Below are 24,412 nucleotides of genomic sequence, written 5' to 3'. Positions count from 1 at the left end.
TTGTCATTCTGGAAACCTGCCAGCCCCATGGCCACAGCCCCATCTCATCAAAAGCTCAGCATCTGCACCTAGAGCAAGCCCTTTCTGGATGTCAGCGTGCAGAGATTAACTCTGGCCTCTCCATCTGGCCCTAGATAAGATAAGATTAGGGGAGCGGCACTATAAATAGGCCCCCATCCTTCCCCAGGCCCAGGCCCCAGCCAGCTCAGGCTACACTATCCCAGGATCAGCATGGCCGTCCGCCAGTGGGTAATCGCCCTGGCCTTGGCTGCCCTCCTTGTTGTGGACAGGGGTGAGTGGGCAGAACCCAGATTCTCTGTGGCTTTGTGTTGGTAGGTGAGCTTGGGGTGAGAGCAGAAGCAGGGCCTGGAGCACCCTGTGAGGCCTCAGCTTTTTCCATGTACCTTCATTCTGCATATGCACCCTCCACTGTGGTGGGGAAAGTTCTGGGCTGGGAGAAAAGAAACTTGGGTTCAAATCCTGACTCTGGCGCAGAATTGCCAAAGTCCCCTACCCTCTTGGGGCCTCAGTTTCTCCAGCTGTAAAGGAGGGGATTGTTCCAGTTCAAAGCTGCACTGAGCAACTATTGGGCTGGAGGCTGTGGGGGCAGAAGGGAGCAGGTGGGTCCCAGCTCTCAGGAGAGACTGACAAGTATGCTGGCTGCAGGGTGGTGGGTGCTAAGAGAGACCTGGCAGAGGTCTTCTGAGCTCCCCATCTCTCTGAAAGGCTGTGGTTTGGGACTTGGGCAGCCATGTGAGCATAACAGAGCCCTTTCCCAGGACTGGACACATATACTTGGGGCAGGGCCCCCTCAGGGTCTGGGCCATCCCTGCAATCTCACAGCTACCATGTCAGGCACTGTTCTGAGTCCTTAAGACAGATTAGTGACCCAAACAGAAAAAGCACGGTCCTGATGGAGCATAAATCCAATGGGGTAGAGGAAAAGGGGAAAGGCAATAAACAAGATGGTTGCAATGTACGTTAAACAGTATGTTAGAAGGTGATAAAAGTTAAGGAAAAAATACTTGGCAAGGTGATGGGCACTGGAAGGGGGTTGCAATTTCAAATCGGGGGAGGTATCTCTGAGAGTCCGATGTTTGAGCAAAGCTTGAAGGAGGTGAGGGACTAAGCCATGTGGATATCTGGGAGAAGAAGATTCCAGGCAGAGGGAACAGCTCAGGTGCAAAGGACCTGAGGCAGGAGCATGCCTGGAGTGACTGAGGTACTGTAAGACCAGTGGGGCAGGAGGGGACGTTGTACAGAGTGATAGGAGAGGAGATGAGAGAGGCAACTGGGAACTGTACCAGGAAAGACCTTGTTGGCCAACATAAGAACTTGGCTTTTCCTCTGACTAAAATGGGAGACACTGAAGGCTTTGAGCAGAGATTTATGTCTTTCAAGGGTTGCTCTGGTCGGTACATTGAGAATAAACTGAACAGGGAAGCGGGGAGACCAGTTAGGACCCGCCTGGACAAAAGCCGTAAGTTATAAGGCAACGCCTGGCAGGATCCCAGGGCCACTGACCTCATGGCCGGTCTCACACCTATTTCCCCAGCTGGAAACAGACCTGGGCACAGGGGGAAAGGGAAATGGGTCTGAGGACCTGTTCAGGAGCAGCCTGCTTATGCCCAGCCTGCTTACGCCCAGCCTGGCACCTACACCTACCTACTCCTTGAGCAGTTGGGAACACTGAAGAGCCTGCTCTGAAGAAGTTTGGTTTTTGTTTGTTTGTTTTTGTTTTTGTTTTTTGCACATTTCAGATTACTGCCTGGGCTGAGTGAGGAGGGGGCACTTTGGGTCAAGGTCAAGGGCAGCCTGGGGGTAAATGTAACTTTTCCCCACATCCCCCAGAAAGAAACTCTGACATCTTAGAGTTCTGAACACCCCCTCCTCCCAATACACTTAAATTTTTTTTTTTCAAGACAGAGTCTTACTTTGTCACCCAGGTTGGAGTGCAGTGGCACGATCTTGGCTCACTGCAACCTCTGCCTCCTAGGTTGAAGCAATTATCCTGCCTCAGCCTCCTGAGTAGCCGGGATTACAGGCATGCGCCACCACACCCAACTAATTTTTGTATTTTTAGTAGAGACGGGGTTTCACCATGTTGGCCAGGCTGGTCTCGAACTTCCAACCCCAAGATTTGCCCGCCTAGGCTTCCCAAAGTGCTGGGATTACACCAATGGACTTTAGTATTCCTGAACACCCACAGTGTGGGACATTGAACCAAGTGCTGCGCAACGGCAGACATAAAGGAACCCCAAGGAGCTCAGGTGCATAGGGAGGCGGGGTGACCCAGTGAGTGGGACAGTATGTGGTGGTGTGAAAGAAGCCTCCATCCAGATCTGCTCAGGAAACTGTGGGGGACATCAAGGACAGCTTCACTGGGGGGCAGCATCAAGCCTTGAAAGGAGGGTATGATTCAGTGGGAGGAGAACGGAGATGAGGACATTTCAGGGAGGGGACATGGCATGAGCCAAAGCAGGGCCCAATCTAGGACCCGTGAGCAGAGAGGAATAGCTGGGGTATGGAGAGGTGTACTAAGAAGTCAGCCCAAGAAGTAAGTTTAGGGTCAGCTCCCACAGTACCCTAAACATAAGACTAAGCAGCTCAGGTCCATATGGAGGCTTAGTGATCAGGACGGGGAACCATGGAAGGGCTTTATATTTTTAAATGCTTTTCTTTTCCCTAACAGTTAAATATCAAGAAATACACAAATCTTATCACTCGATGAATCTTATCAATGAGTCTTGACAATGTATACACTGGTGTAACGCAAACCCCCATCAAGATACAGGACCTCTTGAGACAAGGACTTAGGGAAGAAAAATAAATACAGAACGTTTCCATAGCCCCAGAAATTCCCCTATGTCAGTCAATCCCTGCCCTCACCCCAGTGCTCTGACTCTTTTTTTTTTTTTTAAGAGACTTAGTCTCACTCTGTTGCCTAGGCTGGTGCAATCATAGCTCACTGCAGCTTCGACCTCCTGGATTCAAATGATCCTCCTATCTCAGCCTCACAAGTAGCTGGGACTACAGGTGCGTGCCACCACACTCAGCTAATTTGAAAAATTTTTTAAATTTATATTTATTTATTTATTTATTTATTTATTTTTGAGACGGAGTTTTGCTCTGTCACCCAGGTTGGAGTCCAATGGCACAATCTTGGCTCACTGCAATCTCTGCCTACTGGGTTCAAGTGATTCTCCTGCCTCAGCCTCCTAAGTAGCTGGGATTATAGGTGTGCACCACCACGCCCAGCAAATTTTGTATTTTTAGTAGATATGGGGTTTCACCATGTTAGTCAGGCTGGTCTCCAACTCCTGACTTCAGGTGATCCACCCGCCTCGGCCTCCCAAAGTGCTGGGATTACAGGTGTGTGCAACCTGCCCTCATTGTTAAATTTTTTATAGAGATGGGGTCTTGCTGTGCTGCCCAGGCTGGTCTCAAACTCCTGGCTTCAAGTGATCTTCCTGCCTCAGCCTCCCAATGTGATTTTTTTCCATCATAGATTAGTTGGCCTGTTCTAGGATTTCACATAAATGGAATCATAAGGTATATAATCTTTTGTGTCTGGTTTCTTATGCTCAGCAAACTATTTTTGAGATTCAGCCATGTTATTGCATGTATCAGTTGCTTGTTTTAATTGTTCAGTAGTGCCCCATTGTATTTATTTATCCGTTCTCCTGTTGAAGGACATTTGGATCACTTTCAGTTTGGGCAATTTGACATGGAAGGGTTTTAAGCAGTTCAGTGACAGGTCTAGGTTTGCATTTTGATACCCCAATGCCAGGCTTAAACAGCATATCGGGGTGACTTAGTCTAAGTTTCTGTTTCCCTCTCTCTGTGGAAATACCTTGTAATAGCATCTCCAGGAAAATATAAAACCACATTGCCTTGCACACCTCCAGTGATGGGAAACTCACTACTTCTGGAGAAAGCCTCTTTCACTGTGGCATAGCTCCCACTGAGAGAAAATTCTGATTCATATGGAACCCAAACCTGCTTCCCTGCAGCCTCCTCACAGAGATGGGCTCTGCTCTGTGAAGTCGGAAAGAGTCCATCTCTCCCTTAGCCCCAGGATAGCCCTTCAGAGACTTCAGGGAGCATTCTGCCCTTCTCTAATTTACATAAACGCCCTTCCTTCCACCTGTGCCATTAGACATAGCTCCAGTTCCCTCATCCACCCATCATGCTTATCAGTCACGTCACAGTTTGCTCATGTCCTTTATAAGCAGTTCAGCCAGATCTTGAGGGGCACACCAGTGTATATAGAAAGAGTCAGGCTCTGGACTGCAACAGACGTGTGGGAAAATTCTAGCTCTGCCTTAACAAACTGCATTGCGTCACCTCTTTGAGCCTCTTTCGTAGTTCGTTAAACTGACCTATGCCCCAGGAAACAGATTCTGAGCTATACATGCAATTTACTGGGGAGGGTTTATGGGAGTAACATCCATGAAGGATGAGGGAAGTTGACTTCCATGCAGTGCGACAGAGGCTTCAGATGATCCTACAGGCAGCTTTGGGCAAGGGGATCAGGCCCTTTGTAACCACATCAACCCGACATGGGATATGGGCTGTTCCTGGGTAGAGGATGCAGCCCTGGGCAAGGCAGCTTCATTCTCTGAGGGTAATTCCTAGGAAGAGACTTGAAGTGAGTGGTCAATATTTCTGGCAGCTGGGGAAATGAGTGCCTCAGACTTGCAGGAGGGCTCTTGATGGCAGAACACAGCGTCCACTACTATCTCCTTTCTTCCCTCTGTTACACAGCAGTAAGAGAGGGATGGAGAGGAGTTAAAATCATGTGTTCTTAATGCCCGGCACATAATAACTGCTGAATTGTTATTTTATAATTATTATATGAGACACAACAATTCCAGTGGGATCTAACTAATAAGGAATAGGCTGGACTGTCACCTTCCTAATTTTTGAATTTCTGTCTCTGTTTATGGAACCCAAGTTCACATCAGCTTTCTGGCAGCCCCATTGTCTGGTGGCTCATCAGCTTTCCTTGAGGAATTCCAGGTTGGGTAGTTGCTGGACCAAGCTCCCTGAAGGAGAAGCAGTCCTCAGACCCCTAGACCTGGGGTCTAGAGCTGGCATCATCTAATTCTTGCATCTTTGTATTTCAGAAGTGCCAGTGGCAGCAGGAAAGCTCCCTTTCTCAAGAATGGTAAGGCAGCTGCGTGCTGTTCTCACCTTCTGTCTGCTGAGAGGAGTCCTCTCATCCATGCTGAGAAACCAGTTATTCCTCTCCACAATCCTGCTCAGACACTTTAAATGGCTCCAAGGTGGCCAAGGTGGTCTCCTGGCCTGCACATTCCCCAGATTAGCCCCCAAGGCTGAGTAGGCCCAGCCCACTCACCCAAGTCCCAAGATTGGCCTCAAAGCCCTTGTGATGTCCCCCACCTGGTGTCCAAGGCCCCTTCCATCAGTGAGATCTCCCCACCCAGGCTTAGCAGGACAGGGTGTGCTCTCTGCTCTGTATAGTGCAGACAGGCAGGCCATGGAGTTCAGGCCAAAGAGGGGACCCTGGCACACTGAAAGTACCTGTGGAGTGTGCCAGCCTCCCCCCACCACATTCCATCTGATTGTCTAAACACCAAGTTGTCCCCGAATCCTGATTCCAACTTGGCCCTTGGTCTGATGCCCCCAGTGACCCAGAAGGCAGTGGTACTGGCATCCTTGAGACCCTTGAGATTGCCCCTTCATGTAGTGGAATGAGAAGGCTCGGAGCCACCTTCCCATCCACAGCCTCAGCATCGTCCCCGTCAGTCCATCAGAATCCAGCCCCACTTATTCAGTGCCAAAGAGCCAAATACTTTATATACATTATTTCAATTAGCCCTATATGAGAGGAACACCACTAGGTTATACAGCTAATCAGTGGCAAAATTCAGGTTTCTAGGGTTCAGGCCTTCACGGTTGCACCGCACAACATTTCTCACCCTATCCCTGTCTCAGGCGCTAATGCCAGTCCTGACTGAGTTCTCACCTTGACCTCAGGCCTGTCCTAAAACCCTTTCAGACAGCCTCGATTAAGCCCCAAGCTCTGCCTCATTTCTTCAGCCTTCCCACCCTTTGCAGCCTTTCTGACATGGGCCTGATAGATCATGCAGGCCCGGGAGAGTTCAGGAGCCCCCAGGGAGAGAGGGGCCTCCTGGGAATGATGAGTGGTTCTGTATCCTGGGGTCTTCAACGGGACCAGCAGCAGAAGTTCTGATTAGTGCCTCTGAAGAGGGTGTGAACAAGTCCCCAGGTGTTTGAGGGCACAAACTCACTCCACACACATAGACATAAACACAGGCATACGCTTGAATGCCTGCACACCTGGGGCTCCAGAGACACAGGTACACATATGTACACATCCAGCCATAAGCACACACGTGGTCATGCACACACACATACAAGCAAACACACCAAGGGGCCCTGAGTGGTTGGTTTCATCTTCACTGGACCCACACTGGGGGCCTTCTTGACTCTGATACCTCACTGGGGCCCCACTGGTTCCGAGCAGAACCCCTGTATCCCTCCCCACTGCCTCTGAATCCCTGAGTCCTCTCCCTCACTTCTCTTCCACAGCCCATCTGTGAACACATGGTAGAGTCTCCAACCTGTTCCCAGACGTCCAACCTGGTCTGCGGCACTGATGGGCTCACATATACGAATGAATGCCAGCTCTGCTTGGCCCGGATATAAGTCTGCCCCACAACCCCTTCTTGCTTGGGTGGGCCCCATCTCTGGTGCACAGTCTGAAAGGAGCAAGACTTGACCTGCTTCTTCCTTCATACATGTTTGACCTGAGAAGAGTCCTCCAACATATGCCCCTAATAGAATGAGCACCAGATTAACTCAAAGAAGGCACATGGTTCCAAGCAGAAATCTAGAAGCTGGTGGTGGGTAGGGGGTAGGGGCAGAAACCATTTTCCTTGTTCTGCCCTGACTGACTAGGTGACCTCATTTGTTTTTTCATTTGTCTAGCCAGCAATTATTTATTGAGCATTTACTATGTGCTAGGCACTGGGGCTAGAACAGAGCCTAAGTTAGACAGCATCACTGGCCTCCTGGAACACACAATTGGTGTAAGGGGGAAGCTAGGCTGATAGTCAGCCAATTGCAGAACAGAATTTTTTTTTTTTTTTTTTTTTTTTTTTTTTTTTTTTGAGACAGACTGTCACTGTCACCCAGGCTGGAGTGCAGTGGCATGATCTTGGCTCATTGCAACCTCCGCCTCCTGGGTTCAAGTATTCTCCTGCCTCGGCCTCCCGAATAGCTGGGATTACAGGCGCCCACCACCACACCTGGCTAATTTTATTTTTATTTTTATTTTTAGTAGACATGGGGTTTCACCATGTCGGCCAGGCTGGTCTCGAACTCCCGACCTCAAGTGATCCGCCCACCTCGGCCTCCCAAAGTGCTAGGATTACAGGCATGAGCCACCGCGCCTGGCCTTCAGCACATAATTCTAAGGGATCAGTGGGGCACACAGAAATAAGTAGAAATTAGCTAGGAAAAAGGAGCAAGGGAAGATAATTCCAAGTAGATGAGTTTGAAAAGGTCTACAAGGAAAAGTTTACATTTGAGGAAATATAAGAAGTTGGACATGTTGGAGTATAAAATTTAAGGGAGAATCAGGGAGAGGCAAGAAGTGAGTCCAGAGAGATGAGCAGGGCTAGAACATGACCTCCCTACATCAGACCACCTATTGGCTCTTAGTTTCTTCATCAATAAAACCCATCTTCTATGATCCTGAGAACTAAATGAGACCATGGAAGTGAAGAAAGTCCTCGGAAGCTGCAAAGCTCTGGATAGATGTGAAAGTTTGTATTTGAGGAAATATAAGGAACATCAGGATGTTGTCCTAGCTTAGAGAAAGATCATGCTAATCAAAGACTCATGGTTAGGAGGTACATTGGGAGTGGAATTGACAGGCTTGGTATGTGACTGGATGTAAAGGCTGAGGGGAAGGAGGCAGCGTACTGGTTTCTGATTTGTGGGCTTGGGTGGCCAGTGGTTCCATGTGCCAAGATGGGTGGTTTGGAGGTCTGTACCAGTTCTGTGGGGGGCAGTGATGTTTGTGGACAGTTGAGCCCCTAGGACATCCCACTGGATATGGACAACTGCACGAACAGGCAGGACATAGGTCCGAGCTGGAGACAGATTTGCCAGCCATCAGCATGCACTGGTGGTTGAAACCCCAGGAAGCTGAAATCCCCCAGGGGGAGGGTGCGCAAAAAAGGAAAAGCTGTAGAAGGATGTGCCAATGGACCCTTGGGATCTGCCCTGTATCCATACACTGCATTTGTGGGTGACGCTCAGCAGAATGTCTGGATGGACTATGCCAGGTCCCTGAATGGTACACTACAGCTCCTGAGAAGGTAGCCTCATGCCTGTCTTCTTTGATCCTAGAAAAACCAAACAGGACATCCAGATCATGAAAGATGGCAAATGCTGATCCCACAGGAGCACCTCAAGCCATGAAGTGTCAGGCTGGAGAACAGTGGTGAGCATGGAGAGGATACGACATGAAATAAAAGATCCAGCTCAACTAAGTGAAGTGGTCAGTGTCTCTGAGGACACTGGTTGCAGAGGGGATAGGAGGTGGATCTTGCATTGTCACCTCTACTCTGAATTTGATGTCCAGCTTCTCTCCATCCCTCTGGTGCTCCTCAACCCTGTCACATGTCCCCTCAGAGGTCCCAGTTATCTTCTGCCTGCCTGAGTGGCCAGTCCCTGACCCCAGGATGCTGCCTAGTACTCCCGTCTGCCCCAGCCTGGACTATCATTCAGGCCAAGAACCTAGGTGAGGTCTGTATCCTCTGCCACTGCTGGGGTGCACGGCCCAGCCTCAGAAAGCCTCTGTGAAATCAGGAACAGTGGCTCATACCTATAATCCCAGCACTTTGGGAGGCTGAGGGTGGCAGGATCGCTTCAGGCCAGCCTGGGCAACATAGCAAGACTGTCTTTACAATTTTTTTTTTTTTAATTAGCCAGGCTTGGTGGCATGCACCTGTGGCTGAGGTGGTGGGGATTGCTCGAGCCTGGGAAGTCGAGGCTGCAGTGACCCATGATCGCATCACTGCACTCCAGCCTGAGTGACAAAGTGAAACCCTGCCTCAAAAAACAAACAAAAAAAAGCTTTGTGAGAGTCATCCTGTACCCCCGATGGCTTCCTCCTGGGTTGTGCCAGCACTCCAAGGCATGTACACACAGACACGCGGCACAGCAATGGCTGATATTCAGGCAGTGTACACAGTACAGCTGAACTGCTTGTTGTAACATTGAACTAGGTTTTTCACAATTGAAAACAGGTGATGCCCCAAGCCCTCTGAGTGCCCCCCAATGCCCTAGCCACCCAGATTGTCCCCTGGAAACACCTGGGTCTCTCGGCGTCCACGGTCTGGGGTTAATTCCTGGCACTGCGGGATGATTTCCAGATGCTGCTCAGCTCTTTTGGTCAACATCTGCTCTGACTGGTTGTCAGATATTCTGACGTTAGACACAGCCCCAGGCACGTCCTGCACACATGCACTCACACAATGTCCCACAGGGACACCCAGTGTTCAGAATTGTCACCATAGACAGAGACCCCCTCCTGTGGTATATGTTGAATACCTCCTCTTTTGGCCAAAGTCCCTAGGCAGAGCCTCTTGATAATGGTGGCAGGAGAAAGGGGTATGGAGAGAGGCCTGGGCAGGTGAGAGCAGTTTCACACAGACTCTGATTCCTGCTGCAGAGTGAGCAGAAAGGGCAGGAAATGCTCTGTAGAAGACACAAGTCTGAGAGAATGGGCACAGGAAGGCAGGAAGCTACTTTCTCTTGGACCACTGGAATGGGAACACTGAGCAGGAATTGTTGCTGATAGATTTGCAGGTGGCAGGCCTAGGAGGCCATCTATGAATAAGGCCTTCTACTGGGACTGATTCATACCTGTTTCATACCTGCATATGAATGATGTAGGATTAAGTTTGGCTGTGAGAGGCAGAAAACCCAAAATAACAGTGACTTACAGACAGAACTTCATTTCTCCTACACATAGACCTACGTAATATGACAACTCCATGCTCCTCTATTTTGTTACTCTGCCATCCGCATCACAGTTTCTACCTCAGGTCCAAGACAGCTACTCCAACCACAGCCATCACATCTGCATTCTAGGCCACAGAGAGAAAGGGCGCACCACTTGCCTCTGAAGACATTTCCCATAAGATGTACACACTCTGTATAAACCGCATTAGCTAAAATGTAGTCTCATGGCCTTCAGAGCAGCAAGACTGGGAAATACAGTCTATCTGGTTGGCCATGCATTAAACTAAAAATTAGTTCACTTTTTGTAGGAGGAGAAAGTGGATATTGGTGACATCTAAAAGTTTCTGCCCTAAGTGGGACACCCCTCTTATATCCAAGTGGCATAGCCCAGCCAAGCATCTCATCAGTGACCCTTCCTTCCCAGGCTTCTACTCATCATCTGAGGAATCAGAGATTAAGCCTGAACAATGTGCCCGGAACCACCTGGAAGGAATACCTAATTTACCACTTACAGATGTGGACTCTGTGGCCCCCTCTCTGGGAACTACCCCAAAACCTAAGTGCTGGCCCTTAAAGACCTTATGTGTGGCATGAGACCCTGCTGCCCTGGCCATTGCTGATTAGCCAAAAGATTCTTCCGCAGGATCTTTCAAATTAGAAACAAGCAAACAGAGGCAGTTCCCCTCTGGCACTGAAGTTGTAGGATGAGCAACACAGGGGTTGTCAGCAGTCACATGTCTTGCTTTGTGGAAGAAGGAGGAATGAGAGGATGATGCAGGCATGCAGAGGCAGAGTGATTACAGGCAGTGTTTGAGTTCCTGAAGCCCAGCTGCCTTTGACCTTCCCAAAATTACATGGGATAACTTGATATCATGATCATAAAGTTTCTATTTTGCCCAGTCTCTTTGGAATTAGGCTTCTGGTTCTTTCTCTTTCTTCTTTCTTCTTTCTTTCCTTCTTTCTTTCCTTTCTTTCTTTCCCTTTCTTTCTTTCCTTTCTTTTCTTTCTCTCTCTCTCTTTCTTTTCTTTTCTTTCGAGATGGAGTTTTGCTCTTGTTGCCCAGGCTGGAGTGCAATGGCGCAATCTCAGCTCACCGCAACCTCCGCCTCCCAGGTTCAAGCGATTCTCCTGCCTCAGCCTCCTGAGTAGTTGGGATTACAGGCATGCGCCACTATGCCTGGCTAATTTTGTATTTTTAGTAGAGACGGGATTTCTCCATGTTGGTCAGGCTGGTCTTGAACTCTCAACCTCAGGTGATCCACCTGCCTCAGCCTCCCAAGGTGCTGGAATTACAGGCGTGAGCCACTGTGCCGGCTTGGCTTCTGGTACTTTCGACAAAGGTCCTGACTACTATATGAAGGAGTCTCAGAAGAGGTAACCTTTAAGTTGTGCCTTGAAGGATAAGTAGAAACCATTAACTAAATAGACAATGTCGAGGCCGGGCACGGTGGCCCACGCCTGTAATCCAGTCACTTTGGGAGGCCAAGACAGACAGATTGCTTAAGCTCAGGAGTTCAAGACCAGCCTGGCCAACATGGCAAGACCCTGTCTCTACCAAAAACACAAAAAATTAGCCGGGCATGGTGGCACGCACCTGTGGTCCCAGGTACTCGGGAGGCTGAGGTGAGAGGATCACTTGAGCCCAGGAGGCGGAGGTTGCAGTGAGCAGAGATCAAGCCACTGCACTCTAGCCTGGGCAAGAGAGCAACAACCCATCTCAAAAAAAAAAAAAAAACAAAAACAAAAAACAAACAAACAAAAAACAATGTGGGAGAATCCTTCCAGCCCTGAGGCTGAAGAATTCGTTTGTGGGAGCACACATTCCCATCTGTTCTCCCTGTGGTAAGACTTACCATGTCCCAGGCAAGTGGCCACCTGAGAAGGGTGCTCTCTCCCCTTCTCACGGGAGAAGAAGGGGTGCTCTCTCCCCTTCTCACGGGAGAAGAAGGGGTGCTCTCTCCCCTTCTCACGGGAGAAGAAGGGGTGCTCTCTCCCCTTCTCACGGGAGAAGAAGGGGTGCTCTCTCCCCTTCTCACGGGAGAAGAAGGGGTGCTCTCTCCCCTTCTCACGGGAGAAGGGGTGCTCTCTCCCCTTCTCACGGGAGAAGAAGGGGTGCTCTCTCCCCTTCTCACGGGAGAAGAAGGGGTGCTCTCTCGCCTTCTCACGGGAGAAGAGTTTCACAGGCAGAAACCCCTTGGATGAGCAGATCTGCGTGGGTGGGGCCTGTGCAATCACCTATCACATCTGCCCAGCAGTCCATGCCTTAGGGCCTATTTTCTCAACCCTTAAGACAATAAAGGCTGTTAAAGCTGTAAATTCCAATGCTGACGGAGATTCTGAGGCCAAATGCAGCTATAGAACTTTCACTATTGATGTGTGCATTCAACATTCATTCGTTCTCCAAATATTTATTGAGGTCTTACTATATACAAGACAATATGCTTGAAATAATGCTGTTACCAAGATAAAGAAGCTCCTTCACCCAAGGAACCCTGGTGTTAAAGGCAAAGATTAACCAAATAATCCCACAACTATCATGGACTATGTAAATGCTGTGAAAGAAATGTATGGGAAGCCGAGAGAGGATCCCACCTGGGGGCCGGACAGGGTCTCAAGACAGTAGGTGAGGGTTCTCCATGGAAGAGACATGTGAGTTGAATTCTGAAGGATGAACAAAAGTCACCTATACAAGGGTAGGGTTGGAGGAAGGAAGGTGAGGAGCTGTTCAAGCAGAGGTAGTAGCAGGAGCAAAGACCCCCAGGCAGGAGAGGGTGCAATGCATCTGAGGACCTGAAAGAAGAGGGGCTGACAGCAGACAGCATTAAATGAGGGGCTTGAGATGAGATGGGAGAAGGCATGGGGTAAAGACTTTTGCCTTTATAGTAAGAGAAAGTGAGCCGTTGGAGGGTTCTAAGCAGGGGACTGACATGGCAAGATTTGTACTTTATGATCACTCAGGCTGCTCTACAGAAAATGAACTAGAGCAGAGAGGAAGTGGGAGCTAGAGGGAGAGGCAGAGGAAGAGAGGAAAAAAATCAGAGAATGGGCCTGTGCAACCCTGTGTTGGTTGAGAGGCAGTACAGTAGAGATGGAAAGCACTGGCTGTGAAACCAAACTGCCCAGCTTTGTGTCTTGGCTTTGCCGCTTACTCTACAACCTTGTGCTAATGACCTAAGTTCTCTCGGTTTCCTCATCTCTAAAATAAGGATATCTGTCTACTTCTCAAGTTATGTAAGAATTAAATGACTAATATATATGAATAATTTAGAACAGTGTTTGGCAGTTTGGTGCACAGTAACTTCTCATTAAATGTAGTGGCCCACGCCACACAGCTATCACACAAAAATAGATCAATAGTGAACCACTCTGATTAAAGTTGGGGTGCGGTGGGCTGGGACCCGAGCCTTGTCCACAAGTCTACCTCTACTACCTTGTCTGAGGTCTTAACCCACCCAGTCCTGAATTCCTGGGACTTCAACGACTCTCTCTCTGCCAAATGATGTGGGTCTTTAGGTAGAGTTCTAGCACAAAGGGCTATCAATGTTATTAAGCATAAATTATGACTAGAGCCACAAAATGATTTCATTAATCAAAAAAAAAAAAAAAAAAGCAAACCACTCTTCTACTTGATGATGAGCACATAAATAGTGTTTTTTTTTCTTTTTATTTATTTACTTTTACTTACTTAAATTTTTAGAGATGGGGTCTTGCTATGTTGCCCAGACTAGACTCAAACTCCTGGGCTCAAGTGATCCTCTAGCCTCAGCCTTCCAAGTAGCTGGGACTACAGGAAGGAGCTACTGCACCTGACTCAATTTTTTTTTTTTCTTTTTTGAGATGGAGTCTCACTCTGTGACCTAGGCTGGAGCGCAGGGGCGCAATCTCGGCTCACAGCAACCTCTACCTCCCAGGTTCAAATGATTCTCGTGCCTCAGCCTCCCCAGTAGCTGGGATTATAGGCACATGCCACTACGCCAAGCTAATTTTTTTTTTTTTTTTTTTAAACAGAATGGGGTTTTGCTATGTTGCCTGGGCTGGTTTCAAACTCCTGGCCTCAAGTGATCCGCCCGCCTCAGCCTCCCAAAGTGCTGGGATTATAGGCATGAGCTGCTGCACCAGGCCTTAATTTTTTAAAAACAATGATGGGGTGGGGGTGGGGGACAGTGCACAAAATGGATAGAACAGCCATGAAGGAAATACAGAACTCAGAAGGATATGGTTAAAAAAATGCCTTTGAAGGAAGCACATGTCACTCCTGAGAAGTTTATGGCTGGCTTCACCACCTGCCTGCTTTACTCATTCTGGTGCCTTCTCTTTGCCCGTCCTAATCCATGGCTCTGGCCTGGTTTCAAGTACAGACTCAGTCAACACTGGGTTCTAACCTTCTGAAGACTTGCTTGGGGATGAGGAAGCCTTGCATCAACCACAGGCTCCATCCAAGGAACGGCCCCCTGGTATCTCATGGCCTGTGGCTAGTCAGGGTCACTGGGAGGTGAGGACAAAGTCTAGAAACCAACAACCCAGCCAGATATTCTGGAATTAGGTCACGATGAGGGATATGTGCTCTACTTAAGTGCCAAACACCTTGTTCTAGGCCATTCCCAATATTCCTGAGTAGGTGCAACCTCCTGGTGATTCTGGTTTTACAGCTATGGGACTGCATGATCACAAGAGCAAAGAAGCCCTCATGTATCTGAAGACTGATGGGGCCTATAAACCTGAAACTGGCCCAAGGCGAATTAGAGCTCTCACCAGCCCAAAGCAAGCACCCAGAGGTCCAAACAGCTGGGGAAATTTGGGCAGATGGCCCTCTCCAGAAAAGGTGGATTGCTGGATGGTACAACCACAGGGACAGAAGGAGAAAACAGACAGGAGCTTTACTCAAAATCACAAAGACACTATTTTCCATTGAGAACCGGTGTGAGAGTAGGAAAATTGGCAAATGGCCAGTTGCCCCCAGCAGCCCTGAAGAAATCAGGTAAATTCCGCTCCAGAGACGGCAGAGCTGGTGGCGCCATTCTTCAGGGCAGCACAGCCTTTTTCTGCTGCACCTCACTCGGCCAGGGCAAAGTTTGTAGACTGCAGCCGCTCGGTCTCCTGGCAGATGTTCTGCTCCACTGTGTCACACTCGGCTAGGAATGCCTAGAAAATACACACGGGGCAGTAAGGGCCCATCCAGGGATAGCCAACCACTGCCCACACAAGGTTCCTTGCTTACCCATTCTGGGGAACACATGGCTGAGACTCAAAACAGACTCTGCATGAATGCAGATGGGCCACTGGCCTGGGTTCCAAGGTAAGGGGAGGGAGGGAGCATAAGACCAGCATTCTGACCATGCTCTAGGCCAGCAATCCCCTAAAAGGTGGTAAAGGCAGGGAGCTTTGCCTCAGGGCCACTGCACAGCAACTGCACAATCGCAGGAAGCACTGTATGCATGAATACTGCCTCCTGGAATTGCGTAATGTGTCAGCTCTATCTGCTCTCCAGTGAGTTCCCTCCCTAAATAGTTTAAATTCAAATATAATTACAGGGACATGGGGGCTCTTCTCTGACGTTTGGGGTTCCTGCTGATAAATAAATATAACCAAAACAAGCCCATACCACACACCATGCTCCTACACTACCTGATTTTGAACAGATAAACACACATGCCTACACATTAACATATTACGCCTTGTCATGCACTATTACACAACTCACCTGAACCTTTTTTACCAAGCCTTTCCTTTTCAATCTACTGTCTTTGAAATTTTCTGGCAGGATCTATGGAAGAGTAAGTTGATAATACAAGTTAGTAAATAGTAAACATGTAACAAATAATCCTCAGTGAAAATGACATGAGAGCACGTAAGAAACACCCACAGTACACAAAACAGGTCACGGGTCACCAATGTAAATGTGATGTCCATTTTCAGGAACCCTTTCCCTGGGTCTGTATCCTGTATGGCCTTTCCATGGCTCTTGTCCCTATAAAAGCTCCCTGTGTTCTCAATGTCTGGGCCATAGGAACTGATCTGTAACACAGACTTTGTTCTTCTATTGTTTCCTATGTATGGATACTCTGCCCTGGCCACACCATGGGCTCATTGTGACAGGAAAAGTGCCTGCTGCTGCTTCTTTACACCCACCCTGGCCAACAGAAGCACACAGTGCAGTTCACCTTCAAGAATCAAGCATCAGGCTAGAGATATCATTACTATCATCTGCAAAAGAGAACCCCTGAGTTAATGATTTTCAACGGGCTCACAAGACCTGGGTCTGGCTGAATCCTCTACAAGTAATGAGCCCTGCAGAATTATCAGTCACATACTCATCAGAGAAAGTTAAATCCTCTGTTTCCTTGACCATGAGATCGTGGACTCCTTGGGTCCCAGCTTCATGATGATTACAGATGCTACTGGCAAACATAAGTATAAATGATAAAAGTCCTATGCTGGAGGGCTGTGAGTGCCTAGAAAGCAGGAACTGTCTTATCATCATGCATTCACCCAGGACCTAGCAACGTGACTGGCACACAATAGTAGATGCTTAATATTCTCAAGTGATGGGTTTGCTCAGGCAATAGGAGAGTACATTACTGAAAGAGTGAATGTGACTGAAATAAAGTCAAAGGAAACTAGTTCTTCTCAGCTGAATATTTACTTACCAGTGTGTCAATCTCCTCCAAGATCTTCATAAACTGCTCTATTGTGGCTTTTACTCTCCTATCAAGTTTGCAGAGAGCTTCAGCTTGCAAATTCTTGGGCAGAAAACCCTGCGGGGAAATAATGCATTATTGCAAGGGTTCTTTGAGGCTGATGGAAGACTCCATGCCACAATACTAATGAAGCAATCACACAGAGCCCACCATAGCCCTGGCAGGCCAGGCCACATCTCAGATCCACAACTTTAACTCTTGGAAAAATTAAAAAGGCTGGCCGTGGGCCAGTCCAAGAATTCTATCAGGTTGCAATCTGCTCTACCTCGCATGACCCACTGTGGCTGCAAATGCCTCCTGAGGCTTGACTCCAGTGAAGCCCCCAGTCACAAGAAGAGGCAGATGTTAAAAGCACAGGTTTAGAGTCTTCAAAGCCTACACCTGAAAACTGACTGCCATTTACTAACTTGTGATCTTGAGCAAATTACTTAGCCTATTCATGCCTAAGTACCCTCATTTTAAAAATGAAGATTATGATACCCACACCCTAGAGGGTTACTGTGAGGTAAAGGGAATATATGTACATGTGTCACTAACTTGTGGCACAGACACATGCTAATGGCAGCAGTGCTTATTTTTATCAAATTGTCTAATGGTTCACTTACACAGCTTGGCCTAATGACCAGTTAGCTGGTGACAAGAGTTGGATAGCAGGGATCTCTGAGGATGTTTATCACAGCCACAAGCTACAGATACAGATTTCACAACATGTAGCAAGAGCTTTAAACATCACCCAGCAATTCCAACTCAAAGAATTTATTCTACCAAAAAAACCAGGAATGGTCAAAAAAGATTCATGTCCAAGGATAGTCAAATAAGCATTACACATAATGGTAAAAATAATATTAAATGAACAATACAGAGTTGGCTAGGTAAATAATACATTTATACGAGATGAAATGCATGCAAGCTTTGAAAAATACCATCATAGGAAAATGTTTAATTTTTTATCCAATAAAAGAATAGTTTATAAAGTGTAAATAACATTATATCAAATTTTTTTAAGATGAAAAATATATTTCAGGCTTTGGTAATGGTCATCTCTGAGTTGGGGCCTCATGGGTAATTTTTATTTTCCATATTAGTGCCTATACATGTACTTAAAACTTTTGTACAGTCAGCATGTATTCTGTAATTAAAACACAAACATCGGCCGGGCGCGGTGGCTCACGCCTATAATCCCAACACTCTGGGAGGCCGAGGCGGGCAGATCACTTGAGGTCAGGAGTTTGAGACCAGGCTGGCCAACATGGTGAAACCCCATCTGTATTAAAAATACAAAAAAATCAGACAGATGTGGCAGGCGGCACCTGTAATCCCAGCTACTCGGGAGGCTGAGGCAGGAGAATCACTTGAACCTGGCAGGCAGAGGCTGCAGGGAGTCGCTGATATCGCACCACTGCACTCCAGCCTGGGCGACAGAGTGAGACTCCATCTCAAAAAAAAAAAAAGCCAAAACACAAACACACCCCAATTAATGTTATAAAATGAGAGGGAAAAATAAATAAGTGGTCTTGAGCTAGTCTTAATCCTTACTGGGTTTTAGTACCCCATCTTTAATATAAGGAATTGAACAGGATGACGCTCCCAACCCCACTATCATGCTCAACTTGGACCTTCTATGAACCAACAAAATGTTATTTGCCTTGCCAAACACATTACAACAGCCCAGAGAGAAGCTACTTGTTCTATTTCAGACAATACATGATACTAGCATGGCAGGTGGTCTCCTGTGAGCATAAATGGATGCTGGCTGCGGTTTGACGATAACTATGACAATAAATGCTTATAAAGCACTTAGTATGTGTCAAGCTGAATCTACATTATTTAATCCTCCCAACAATCCTAATAGGGAAATGTCACCATTATTCTCTTTTTACAGATGAGGAACTTGAGACAAAGATAAACTTGTTCACAGTAAGAGAAAGGGTGAACCCAGGATCTGAACCCAGGGAGTCTGACTGCAGAACCTGTCCCCATAACCACAAGCTATATCCATGAAGCTCTGATAGAAGGCAGAAAGTCAAGGTCCATGAAGAGGGTTACCTGCTGGATTCCAGTAAGTTCTTTATTCAACTCTTCCAGCTGGTCAGCTATCTTCTCCACAGACTTCTCCAAATGTTTCAACTTCTTTAGTTCAACCTCTTCCTGTGGACTGTTCTAAAATGTTTAAGAAGAAAATAAAGCCAATAGTCAGCAAGAACAGGCTGGGCGTGGTGGCTCACGCCTGTAATCCCAGCACTTTGGGAGGCCAAGGTGGGCAGATCATTTGAGGTCAGGAGTTCAAGACCAGCCTGGCCAACATGGTGAAACACTGTCTCTACTAAAAAAACAAAAAAATTAGCCAGGCATGCTGGCATGCACCTGTAGTCTCAGCTACTCGGGAGGCTGAGGCAGGAACATAGCTTGAACCTGGGAGGTGGAGGTTTGTAGTGAGCTGAGATTGTACACCTGTACTCCAGCCGGGGTGACAGAGCGAGACTGTCTCAAAAAAAAAAAAAAAAAACAAAAGAAGAAAGAAAAAGCAATCAACAAGAACAGTAGCCTCTGTGAGGAAAAATACCTGACCACAACTGCATGAAACCACTCACCTAGAAATAACGGTTTTAACTCTGTTAGTTCTTGGAAATCAAGTCAAAGGGTTATACATCAAGTTTTCCATCTACAAAGACTCCAGACTAGAGAGAAGGTGTTAGGTAAACATTCTGGTGAGGGCCCTGACAGCTTGGGTGCAGAGAATGGAGACAATCCAAGTGCCAGATTCAGTCTCAGCCCTAGACTGATCAACAACCAAGACTGAAGCCTGGAGGGTAATCACATTTCAGTAAACACTTGTGAGGAGTCCAGAATGGCAAGACAGGTGGAATTCTACCATTCCTTTAAATGGAATTCCTAAATGGCAGCCTCCAATTGAGCTCTCCTGTTTAATGTGATGCTGGTTAACAACAATGAATACTTTTATTGCACACTTCCTACATGCCACACACTATCCTAAGCACCTTACCTATTTTTTAAGCCTTACCACAACTCCATCAGGGAAGTACTGCTGTTTTACACATGATGAAACTGAGGCTTAATGTAATAAAGTAACATGAGATCGCACAGTCCAAAAGAGGTAGATTAGACTTCAGTTCAGACTTTTTTTTTTTTTGAGATAGGGTCTCACTATGGTGCCCAGGTTGGAGTGCAGTGGCTGTTTACAGGCATGATCATAACTCACTGCAGCCTCAAAGCCCTGGACTCAAGTGATCCTCCTGTCTCAGACTCCCGACTTGCTGGGACAATAGGCATGTGCCATGGTGCCTTCCTTGAGTTCACACTTCGCTCCATACGCTCTGTGTCAGCTCCAAGTAAAAGTCCTATAGTTTCTTCAAACTTGACTCTTTGGTTCTGCCTGTTGCCCATCACCATTCTCCCTGACCCTGAAGCAAGAAATTTAGAATATTTCCCTCTTCTCTCAGGTAAACAATTGATAGATAGGTCTAGCAGCTTTCTGCTTAGTTATGCTATCCCAAATTATTCATTTCTCTTTGTAGCTAAGTCCTGAGTTCCAGTCTCCTGGCAGTTCCAAGTCTGGATTAGATTTTTTTTGCCTTCACTTTGTTTATCTGCCCTCTCTCTACTCAGGCACCTCACTCACAATAAGCGAACTTCATATGCTCATAATTCCGCTGTGTCACAATGCAGGGCTGGCCACAGCCCTCTCTCATCACCTTAAGGGTTGCTGACCTCATCTGTCTTTTTTTCCCCTCAGTTCTTTAGTCTGAACCTTTCTTTCCAGTTGACGGTTTTCCCTTGTGGGAGATTTTAGTTAAAAGGTTGGTTAAAGGGAGAGAGGCTCCTGAACTGGAACAGAGTGATTATTCTTAATATCTACAAGTTTATTTTAACAAAAGACTCTTGCAAATTCTAGTCCAAGTGAATGAGACCTGTCCCAGGCACCATTTTAACCAGACCAAGATTCCAGCACCAAAACAAAAAACAATTATTAAGGCAGCACAACCGCTCCTAATTCCTAGAGCAAAAGTTCTAACCAACAGGAGCAGGAGGGTATGAGAACAACAAAATTGGTAATCCTATAAAACAAATAAAGATTGTATTTGTTTAGAGAGGTGTTTTATCAATGCAGAATCTGGGTCCCTAGTTTGGTTTTCTGAACAGAAACATGTATAAAAGACTTCAGTCATTTGATTCTGAGGATTTCTGATGGAAAAAGCAATTTACCTTTTTCCCAATTAACATGACCCGGCAACCATCTTGTATTCCAAGTGCTGACAACGGTGTTTCCATTTCCTTCAGAGATTTTCCTAAAAAGAGGAGAAAGGTAGGCCAAGTTGTAATAATTGTACAACACTGAAAATAAATTTCAGCAGGATACAGGAAATAGACAAGTGTGTTCACTAATGAGAATTGGTATCTTTTTAGAGGGTGTCATGACCCAGTAATTTCATTTCTAGATATTTATCCTAAACAAATAACTGGACATGTGATTCCACAGTAACTACTATACAATAATATTCAGTGCAACCTTTTCATAATAGTGAGAAACTGGAAAGAGCCAAATATTCAGGAATCAGGGACCAATGAACCACACTACAGAAGACTTTAAAGTCTTCAGTAGGCATTAAGGTCTACAGTAGCCATTAAAGCTCATTTTTTGCAGGAAACCTCAATACCACAATGAATGCTGATGACACAGTGTTATTATGAGGGGTTTTATCCAGGGGAACATTTTCTTTTTCATGCATTCCTCTATTTTGAAACATGAATTTCAATAGCAGGGAGTACCATGGTGACATATAATGGGAAGATGATCTAACCTAGCCAGGGAAGACTGCCCATGAGCTTCATCAAAAATGGTGAGATTTCTGCCATCATAAGACTTCAAATCTGACACCTATCCAGGTGTTTGAAAGTGTCCAATACCTAGCAGGTCCTCAATAAATATCTGTTGAAGAACTGAATGAATAAACAAATAAATAAAAATTGTCCCAGTTTGAAAACAGAGTGACTATTAGGAAAAGTTCAGCAGTTTTAAAACTGTCCTTTGGCCATAAGGAAAAGCTGGAAAAGAAATGCTTACCCTTGGCCAGGTGCAGTGGCTCACACCTGTAATCCCAGCACTTTGGGAGGCCGAGGCGGGTGGATCACCTGAGATCAGGAGTTCGAGACCAGCCTGGTCAACATGGTGAAACCCCGTCCCTACTAAAAATACAAAAATTAGCTGGGCATGGTGGTGGGCACCTGTAATCCCAGCTACTTGAGAGGCTGTGGCAGGAGAATCACTTGAATCCGGGAGGCGGAGGTTGCAGTGAGCCTAGATCGTGCCATTTCCAGCCTGGGCGACAAGAGTGAAACTCTGTCTCAAAAAAAAAAAAAAAGAAAAAAAAAGAAATGCCTACCCTTAAATATGAGTTTCTGAAAAGACTGTGGAACCCCTATGACCTCTTCAACAACCTGGGCCAGGTCTTGGACAACTGGTTCACTGCTGCCCTGCTTCGGGGTAACATGAAGGTCGTGCTTCTCATTGCCTGGGGAGAAAAAAAAGCATTTCACGAATATGATTCTTTCACATAAACCAATATAGGATGACACTTTATCACATTTATTTACCCAGCCTTCAAGGCCCAGCTCATATGCCACCTAATCCACAGAGTCTGCCCCCATGCCACCCAGCTTTCCTCTGGTGACCTCCTCAAGTATCTCTGTTTCCTCTATTATAATAACTAACAATATGAATGATATCAGCTAACATTTTAAGCATTTCATGCATAATCTAATTTAATCCTCAGATAAACCCCACGAAGTAGATCTACCTATTACTTCTTATTTCACAGATGAACAAACTGTGACTTCAGGCAAGTTAAGGCCTGCCTATGGAGACCCAACTGTTGGAATCAGAACTTGACATCAGATCTAGCTGATTCCCAAGCCCACCTTTTTCATCACAAGCCATCTGCTTCCTGTGGCCTGACTGCACTGTACCCTGTATTGTATTGGTCTCGTCTCGCTTGCTGTAATGGGCAAGTGACTGTTTTCCTCCAAGTCTCTCCCACCGAACACACTTGAGTGCATCCATGATTGGTGCTAAGTAAACAGACAAATGAATACGAACAGCAGAGCCTTTCTTTCTGAAGAAGAGACGCCAATTCTTTTCCAGGGATGTGGACAGTAAGGAGGGAGCCTGTGTCCAGTACATTACACCAATGTTTGGTTCCCCCAACAGCTCCGTGAGGCCAGCGGGAGCCAGGGTTACCAAATCTACTTCACAGAAGAGAAACCGGATTCTTAGAAGCCGTCCATCTCAAGGTCACGCAAAACCGCAGGATCTAGAATCCGGGTCTCCAGATTCCCAGACCCTTGGGCCTCCCCTAGCTGGTTCTAGAGAAACCTCATGGACTCAGCTCTCCGGTGTACTGACTTCATTTGGTTGTGTGTCAACTCCAACAGTAGGCAGACCCAAAGGGTGCCCAGAGTACAACGCTTGGATCCACGGCCAACTCAAGCGGCGCACACGGAGAAGGCACTCAGCAGATGAGGAGCACCCCGGCATGCACGAAGTTCTGACTTATCACACACGAAGCAGTCGTAGACCACATGGCCAAATATATGCCTGACACAAAGGGCACAATAACTGCGCGGGCACACAAACACAACCAGGCCCACGACGTAACGCACGGAGAAGCTCAAATACCCAGGATCGCACAAATCGCCAGAGACAAAATACACCGGCCACATGGAAAAGTGTACAGACACAAGCCCGGGACAAAAGACAGTTCCACGGGCACAACCAAGAACCCCACGCTTCCGGACGCCAGGACAAGCGCAAGGTCACACGCTTCTGGAGGACACGTGACTAACCCACAGACCCCGCCGGGATTTCGGGACCAGCACGGAGCCCACCTGGCGCCCGACACTCACTGTGGGTGATAGTCACGGTGAGCCCAGCTGCCGCCATTTCCTTCCTGGTCACCTCCTCGCTCCGGGTCGCCTCCTCGTCCCGGGTCACCTCCTGGCTCCGATTCATCTCTTCGCCCTGGGTCGCCTCCTCACTCTGGGTTGCCTCTTCACTCCAGGTCGCTTCCTCACTCAGGGTCAACTCCTCGCTCCGGGTCAATTCCTCGCTCCGGGTCAATTCCTCGCTCCGGGTCGAGCGGCGCCGGGTTTTCTTCTTCATCCGCGGCCTGCGAGCGCCGGCGGCGGCGCCCCTGGTGGGTCGGTCATGCCCGCTGGCAGTACCCCGGCCAGGTGGACGCCGAGAGGGAGGCGGGCCACGCTGGGCCGGGGACTCCGACTGGCGCGGCTCCCGGCCTGGCCGAAGGGCGCGCAGCCGGGAACCCAGCCGCTCCCGGTCGCCTCGCGGTCTCCGCGCCCCGCCGCGCTTAGCCAGGCCCGCAGTTGTTGACCGCCCAGCGATGGTAGCTGAGCGCGGCGTCTCACAACCCCGCCCGACTACTTCCCAGCCCCGCCCCAGCCTGCCGGCCCCGCCCTCGCCCTATGCCGCTTTAGTTGCCTCCAGGCCCCACCCACTCAACTGAGGCCCCGCCTTGCTACAGTAAAACCCCTCCCACTCCTTCTAGCAACACCCCGCCCCCTGCAGGCTCTCTCCGAGTGCACCAAGTCATTTTGCTCTCCTTCCCCGGAAGACCCGGCTGAAAATCCGGAAAAAGAATCGGGAAACGCCAGGA

At 47.7% G+C, this 24,412-nt stretch overlaps 2 protein-coding genes across 4 annotated transcripts; one reads left to right on the top strand and one right to left on the bottom strand.

Moving 5' to 3' along the window:
- Positions 1-231: 231 nt before the first annotated feature.
- On the top strand, positions 232-8,452 carry SPINK4 (serine peptidase inhibitor Kazal type 4). The gene is made up of 4 exons (XM_024251974.3): positions 232-292; positions 5,130-5,170; positions 6,580-6,692; positions 8,407-8,452. The coding sequence occupies exons 1-4, from the start codon at positions 232-234 to the stop codon at positions 8,450-8,452; spliced, it is 261 nt and encodes an 86-aa protein (XP_024107742.3).
- Positions 8,453-14,886: 6,434 nt separating this feature from the next.
- On the bottom strand, positions 14,887-24,217 carry BAG1 (BAG cochaperone 1). 3 transcript variants are annotated; one of them, XM_002819700.5, is made up of 7 exons: positions 23,646-24,217; positions 22,127-22,255; positions 20,949-21,031; positions 18,771-18,884; positions 16,674-16,781; positions 15,728-15,790; positions 14,887-15,168 (listed from the first exon to the last, which is right to left on the bottom strand). In XM_002819700.5, exons 1-7 carry the CDS (start codon positions 23,899-23,901, stop codon positions 15,079-15,081), a joined length of 843 nt encoding a protein of 280 aa, XP_002819746.4. In that variant the 5' UTR covers positions 23,902-24,217; the 3' UTR covers positions 14,887-15,078. The 3 variants fall into 3 exon arrangements, with proteins under 3 accessions (XP_002819746.4, XP_024107740.3, XP_024107741.3); XM_024251972.3 differs by having other exon boundaries at positions 23,628-24,163; XM_024251973.3 differs by having other exon boundaries at positions 22,662-24,154.
- Between the last annotated feature and the right edge of the window lie 195 nt (positions 24,218-24,412).

The sequence above is a fragment of the Pongo abelii genome, chromosome 13 (assembly GCF_028885655.2).
Source record: "Pongo abelii isolate AG06213 chromosome 13, NHGRI_mPonAbe1-v2.0_pri, whole genome shotgun sequence".
Taxonomy (NCBI): domain Eukaryota; kingdom Metazoa; phylum Chordata; class Mammalia; order Primates; family Hominidae; genus Pongo; species Pongo abelii.
Note: the sequence above shows the minus strand (reverse complement) of the source record. Positions and strands in the feature narration are given on the sequence as shown.